The 7,518-nt window shown below is 35.9% G+C and overlaps 1 protein-coding gene across 1 annotated transcript in view; it reads right to left on the reverse strand.

The window, feature by feature from the left end:
- Window positions 1–7,518, reverse strand: part of DNER (delta/notch-like EGF repeat containing) — a gene marked incomplete at its 3' end in the record, with an annotated part of 42,411 nt that overhangs the window by 28,196 nt on the left and 6,697 nt on the right. The window contains exons 3-4 of the mRNA XM_010142113.1: window positions 5,603–5,697; window positions 3,034–3,200 (exon numbers count right to left, since the gene is read on the reverse strand). Of these exons, the coding sequence (XP_010140415.1) occupies window positions 3,034–3,200; window positions 5,603–5,697 (262 nt within the window). The remainder of the gene's footprint in view (window positions 1–3,033; window positions 3,201–5,602; window positions 5,698–7,518) is intronic.

A 7,518-nucleotide genomic window follows, 5' to 3' on the forward strand; every position in this document is an offset into this window, starting at 1 on the left:
GAATTGAACAACTTCTTGGTCAGTTTAGGGTCACCCGTCCTGTCTGCTCCTCCTCTCAAGTGTGGCCTCTAACTTACAGCACCCCAACAAGACTTAGCAGTGACCTTGGTCTTCACAGAAGCAATCATAAGCAAGAGCCTTTCTGCATACTGATCCTTAGTAATAACTGTAAACATCAAGTGCTATCACTTCTAGAAGCAGACATTGTCTGCAAAAAATAGGCCATCAACTTCAGAAAGCGCCATCACTGAGCAAAGATTGAGCTGAGAAGTAAAATCACTGAACACAAACAGTTCTGTTCTAACTCCAACCTGTACAGTTGATCTGGCAGGGAGCTGGCCCTTGGGGCAACTTAATGCAGTATAAATCAGTGATAAAATAAAATAGGAATGAAGTGCAGAGTGTTGGGTGGGTTAGATTCCACCCAAACTACATTACAAGCAGCACTTTCAACATGGCGCAGAGACCCGTAGGTGTAACCTATTAACACTCCTGAGAACTACAGTCTGAAAGACCATGAACAAACCAACGGTACATCAGCGTACCCTTACCTCATTTCCTCAGACAACACGTTGCAATGAAGAATAGGTGTGCAACTGTGCCAGGGTAAAGTTTTGCAGCCATCATTTTCAAATACTCTAGTACCATCATTGCTAGTTGTCTGTGAGCAAAACTTCATTCATCTCATCTTACTGAGAACTGAACTGTCAAAAACTAAATGCTCGAGGGAGCTGTGTCAGATTCACACACAACTAGATCAACTCTGAAGTAAAGATTTAGTTATTTTTATACAGACCTTATGGATTTCAGCTGGGTTCAGATACAATTCAGCATTCTTTACACTAAATGACCGAGTCTCTTTAAGCTTTACACCCAAGACTTACACTTTATTGGGCAAGAATTGATGATGGAAAGTAAGCAGAATACTGCCCTACAATTGCAAAGAAAATCCAGAGGTGACTCCATTTTCTCTTTCTTACAATAAATGTTGATAGGTCACGAACACTTTTAAACTAACAAATTCATGTTTTAGTTCCCCTATTCCTTTAGTATTTCACCCTTTTTCTGCTCAAGTGTTTTATTAAAAGGAAATTATTCTGGGAAAAGCTATAACTCATTTTATGTGGCCTTAATTTAGTTATTACTTGATTATATCACAGTATAGACTTGCAACACCTCAGGACTAAGAGATATATGCAGAGGGAATGTTTCATATTCATTTTTTATCAAAAGCACTACAGGCAATCCATCTATTTGCTAAAATAAATAGGATTTATAAAAATTTAAATGTGCTATATCTGCACTCATCTTTACTAAGCACTCATGCTCCTATTCACGAATATTGTGTTACTGGAGTCTCCCTGATGCTCCATGCATAAGCATTTATGATTCACGTTCTGTACATAAATCAAATTGTACTAAAACAATTGGAAAATTCTACAGAGAATTTCACTATCAGGAAAGTAAGAAGAAAGACCAACAAAAGTATCAAGAACAAGATGAAAATAAAATATGAGGTCTCAAACTTCCACTGCATGAAGTGAGCAAGATCATTAGTACAATTTTTATGAACTAAACCTTGGTTCATATTCATCAAGGAAAAGGTTTGCTTTCACCTCATGTTACCTAGCACACGCTAGTAAGCAATTCAAAGTAAAAATGCCAGTGATAGAAGGACAGCTACAGAGAGACTGAGAAGACAAACGGTGAAAGAGTAAGACAATATTTGGTTTAGTTATCAAAATTAACAGCCTGTGCTGTATGGTGCGCACAATCAAGAGGAGCCATCACAGAGCAACTTAGGCCTCTGACTGGGAGCTTATAGACCTTTAGGTACTTTCACGAGTGCATAAAGGTTACAAATTTCCATCTTCAGTTAGATTTTAGTTACTTTTATTGTACGTTTACTACAACACAGATGCTAAAATGTATTCCTGAGGGAAGACGCACAGGGAGAGTTTTAACTCATAAATTAAACGCAAAACTAGATTAAAAAGTGCTAAAGGTAAGTATCTTCGAAGGAAGTAAACAAAAACAACTGGAAAAAAACCACATAAAAAACCACAGCTGACAGTAATTAAATGATTATACTAACAACTTTCAAGTAGTATCTTTGCTAAAGTAACAGCTCAAAAAGGAGCGAACATGGCACTACTACTGCATTTGGACTTTTTTCTGTATTAGCTACACGCTTAGAATATTACCGCATCAGAACACTTTTAATTTTACATTTGCTCGCATGATCAGTTGCCGAACAATTTGTGGTAACTTATACTTCATTATAAGATATACAGCATTTCAAGCAGATTACAATAAATGCTGTTATTACAATAACTTTGGTTTTGTGTCATTGCTGTAATAAACCATCTGCCCAGAAACCTCAGTTTAATTGTCTATTGTGTCTATGCATAAACACCACATTAAATCAGTATTATTTCCTCTACACTTAAAAAACCAGATCAGCCTATTTTCATTACACCCTTTCCACAAAGACACTTAACGTTTAATTGCTCAATGAAACACGTAGCATATTTCTAAGGTTTCATATTCACAGACGCAAAATCAAAAGAGAAAAAGCAGTGCAAGAAGTTCTGTTAGAAGACCAGATTTCCTACTATATTTCAATATATTTTTCCAAGTTTACTGTGTACAGGCTTAAGCTTCCTTACAAAGTATCCCATGATAAAATATCTGACAAAGAAACACCTCAAACATTCAGCGTTTTTACCACAGCAGTTTCAAAAAGCTTTAAGTTAATTAAATCTGAACATACAAAATGCCTTGCGTCATCTAAAGGCATGAGGCAAAAATCACCATCTAGATTTTGAACTGCAGGGTGGCACCTGAGTAAGAATTTGGTGTGCCTCTTGCCTGCTCTGTATGAACCCGTGTCTAAAACGTGGTCCCAGTATCACATTTGGATCTTTCAGCAGCACTTAAATTAAGTGAATTACCTCCTCATTTCTCTGAGTGTTGGGTAAACAATCAGCTGTCACCTAGAGGTGACAAACAGGAAGTCAGCATGTTACTCACCAATAAAGTAGTTGTTTCCCAATGCAAGCATTTCTTCAGAAAGAACAAGTCCACCTAATGCCTGGAGAAGAGTGATGCTTCGGCCATCAATAAGTGAACACTGTTTAAATCCAGTGGTTGTGACCTTCCATAGCAGGATGAGAGAAGCAGTAGCATCTTGCCTTATTCTAAGGAAATAAATGGTAAGACTATTGACACTGAAGAAAATGGAAGTTATTAGGAAGCACATCCCTGCAGAAGAAAAGTTCATCAACAAACAAGGAAAACTTATAGCAGGAAAAAAAATTAAAAAAACCCCCAACCTTAAATGGAATCAGGAAAAAGTCTCAAGGTCTTTAGTTCGTCTACAAAAATAAATATGCTTCAATAATAAGAATTCATAGTAGCATATGTAATAGCAGATTTAATCCCACAGATTTCTAATATTTGAGGGACACCACCTTAAGCGCCCAAGAAGAGTCTCGCATAAACATTACGTAACAGTAAAGCATCCTTATTTGGTCTTTGTATTTTCGCCTTTTTAATAGTACCTCTACTCTACATCTACAATGCCATCATTTTCTGCAGCTGAAGTTCATCCAGCCCCTTGATTACTGACGAACATTCAGTGTTCATTCAGTACAGGGAGACAGCTCCTGGTAGAAATCCTCATTTGTTTGTCATACCAGATTTGAAGATTCAGAACAGTTTACTCTTGTAAATCAAATGAGTCACGTAATGCTCCCAAGGTCACTGAATCGTCCATGTCTTCGTGAATATAGACAGATTGGAAAAATATCTACAACTGCACATATACTGATGCCTCCACAAGGGAGCACTGTATCTACGCCAGCATTTCTTCCTCTCAGGATACTTTTTTCCTCTATTGATGTCCATAAAGAAAAACCAAAAACCTGTGACATTTCTGGCAAGTTCCCAAATATTTGCATCATTTTGCTTTGAAGAAAGCCCAAATGAGTTTGAACAATTCTTCAAAAATTCAAACAACTGCATCCAACTGCCAAAAAGAGGCCTCCAAATACCCACAATTTCCTGTACTGAAATTCTGCTTTCCAATCATGCTAAAAACACAAGGCAGTTTCTCCTTTCTCACTCCTTATTTAGTTCAAAACAAGAAATGCAAAGTTATGCAATCGTGTTTGACAAAAGTTGAAAAAAATGTAGCACAAGAAGCAAATTTTCGACAGAATTTTGGGTCCTCTTTAAAACAACCCTGATCCCCACCCCCAAAGCTGACCATCTCACTTCTAGAAGAAGAGGGCAACTAGCTTCACATTTGAGGTCACACTTGACAATCAAAACAAAAGAAAATTAAGCTGAAACTATTTTCCTTTCATAGATAGCCTTTGAAACGGAGATGTTACTTGGGCCTTTACCACAGGCAATACAATGAAATAAAGATAGATATTGACCTGCAATAAGCTACCCAGAAGTAAAACACTACTAAAATTATATAGTGCAGAAACAGACCAAAAATCACTTTGTACTCTGCAACATCCCTTAAAATGGGGTCGATCCATCACGGGTCTCAAATACAGTTGTAGAATCCACAAACGCCAGCTTATTCCTGGCTTCAAGAAAAGACACTTGTTTGCTTACAGATTCCAGCCAGCCAGAGCATCCACGCTCACAGATCTCTTCCTGACTTAACACTCATGAATGAGCACGATTCAAAGTCCCGTGGGAAGAGTAGGACAGCTCCCACATTTAACAGTTACTGCTCCAAACTGTCTGCAGCTTGTCTGCTTGCATCAGTTTGTTTTTTCCTGCGAGCATGGCCTTTTTAAACTGAAAGCTGGCATTCTGAAAGATAAGATGACAGTATGAGAAAAGTAGGCTATTTTGGGAAAATCTAAGTCTAAAATTGCTGTAAAGCTGTGAGCCAGAGAACTACGTTGGCACTTTTTTATGTGAAATAAAATTTCCAATAAGAAAATGTCTCATCCCAGCTGACAGAATCAGATCTTTCTAGGAAGTCAGGTTCTGTTAATTAAAAGTAACAAAGCAAGTATTTGACTGAAAAAGTGTGAGTTTGAAAAGTGAACAATACCCAAAAAAAAAAAAAAATCACATTTTTTAGAAATTTTGTTTGTAGGACATACACAAAGATTTCACAGCTGATGGACACACCCTAAGCAATAACCAAATACAAATTCACAAAATACATGCAGTTATACAGTCAACGATAACACTTTCTGCCAGCAAGCACATCTTGAGATTAAAGGAGGGGGAAAAAAAAAAGGTCTTCACTGCATGAAGGAGAAAGGAAATGTCTTATCTTCTCCAAACTGTCATCTTCAACACATCTGCCCTGATTTCTAACGTATTCTGATAGCCCAGAGACAGTGTACATGCTTACATCTTCTAAAGCTTCAGATGTGTGGGGAAAATTATACCAGGCAGAGAGCTGTCATGGCACTGCTAGATGCCTGAAGTCTCTCTGAAGTTCTTTCACTTACTTTTAGCCATTTGACAAATCTGCCTGTCTGAAAAATCGTTGTCTAAAATGTCCAGGCAAATTAAAACAAAAGCATTTTTGTGTCTCATCACATACAACAAATATTCTTACTTTATTGATGTATTCTGTGGAACTTCAAAGGAGACAAGCCGGCCTCCAGCAGAGGTATTGGAACTAGCATTTCCACAAGCCACGTCTGGGGTTATCTGAAAATAAAAATAGTTTTATTTAACACTAAATCAAAAAATCTGACCAAAGAAAACACAAACGAATTTTTTAAAAATAACACTAATAGTCCTGCAGTCATCTTTTAAAAATCATGAGGATGGACCAAAACATTAATGCTATCAACAAACACTCTGAAAATTCATAACCATTCTTTCAGGTTTCTGTTTTAACAGAAGTGTGAACTTCTAAAGGCATCTTCCTTTAAAAAGGCTCATGTTTAGAAAAAGATAAATAGGCTTCTGGTTTTTGAAAATAATAAGGCAAGCTCTAATATTTGTCACATCCAAGAAAAATTGCATCACTAATTTAGGCGATCTTGGAGGATTTATAAAAGCAAATACTGATACTTAGTCTTTCTACTATATTGAAATATGTTTTTTTCCAAACACAGATTACTTTAAAAAAAACAACTCTCCAACTTGCCCTTTTACTATTCTTTCCAAGTAGAAGTTGCTTGGACAAACAGTGCTTTCAGATGGAAGAAAACTATGAGGAGAATCGAGAGTGAAAGGATGTATTTGTCAAATCTGTGATACCTAGTAGACCTAGAAATCAGTTACTGTATTAATTTGACCAAGACACCTTACAGGATGCCATACAACACAGCGGAATCACAGACAGACTCCTTAGTTATTCATATCTTGTGAAGTAGTAATTCCATACAGACAGTCTGAAAACCACTAGCACTTCCAATGATACCTTTATTTCAAGTAAGTAATATTTTATGTGCCAGAGTCGAGTCTTTCTATCACCTAAATTAACACAATCAGTAGATTTAATAAAGTAATTTTCATCTTCATCAGCTTGCCTATTGTGAAAAAAAAAATACATCAGTCAGTTTCATCTTCAGATTGCTAGGCAGGTTTTGCAATGCTACCTTTTCAGTCAGAATGAACACGTGGGCAACCTTTTTATGTCAGCCTTACCGGCAAATTGAAAAATGCAACCTCTCACATGTCTGTGAATTAATTATCCACATCAAAGAAAAAAACAGAATATAATTTGTAAATTTAATTGAAATTCAAATTAATATTTTAGAAATTATTATGGATTATCTGTGAAAACATGAACAGAAGTCCAGAATATGATACAAGTAATGATTTTTAGGAGACTCAGAGTTGGTCTTGACTCAAAACAAATACTTGGTATTGACATTTTCCAAAAATGTCTCGATTACTTAATTCATCGTTGAAGTCTCTGGCACATATAATATGAATACATACAGTTTATGAAAATAAAGTGAGATGCAATTTAATTGTAGTTGTTGAAATAAATTCTGGAAAAAGATAATATTTACATTACAATTTTTCAGTCTTGGAAGTCAAAATCTCAGAGCTAACATGTAAAGCACGATGAATCCAAAATCAGTTTGGCTAACACTCTTCCCTTTTATATTTGCCAACATTTAAACTTATCTCTATTTTCACACAGTCTTATCCTACATCTAAAGATAAACTTGCTTTTAAATTATTTATACAGTTTTACAATTTCATGCTTCTTACCTTGGAATACAAGGACTAAAACAAAAGTAATTTAAGCATTTCACTTACCTTGCTATCCAATATTATAAGTTTGTAAAGTAAAGGATATTGATCTCTTGGAAATTAGAATAAAAAAAAAAACACACACAAAAAAATTAAGGAAGCAAGAGCTGAACAAAGTGGCTGCATAATAAGAGCTGAGATTTAACCTTGTGAAATGGAAAAAACAAGCCAAAAAGACTTCGGTTTGCAAACACATCAGGATTAAGAATTACTCAACATGAAAAGCACACAAAGGAAATATTTGAATAGTAATCG

The sequence above is a fragment of the Buceros rhinoceros genome, unplaced genomic scaffold (assembly GCF_000710305.1).
Source record: "Buceros rhinoceros silvestris isolate BGI_N320 unplaced genomic scaffold, ASM71030v1 scaffold31368, whole genome shotgun sequence".
NCBI classification, from domain to species: domain Eukaryota; kingdom Metazoa; phylum Chordata; class Aves; order Bucerotiformes; family Bucerotidae; genus Buceros; species Buceros rhinoceros.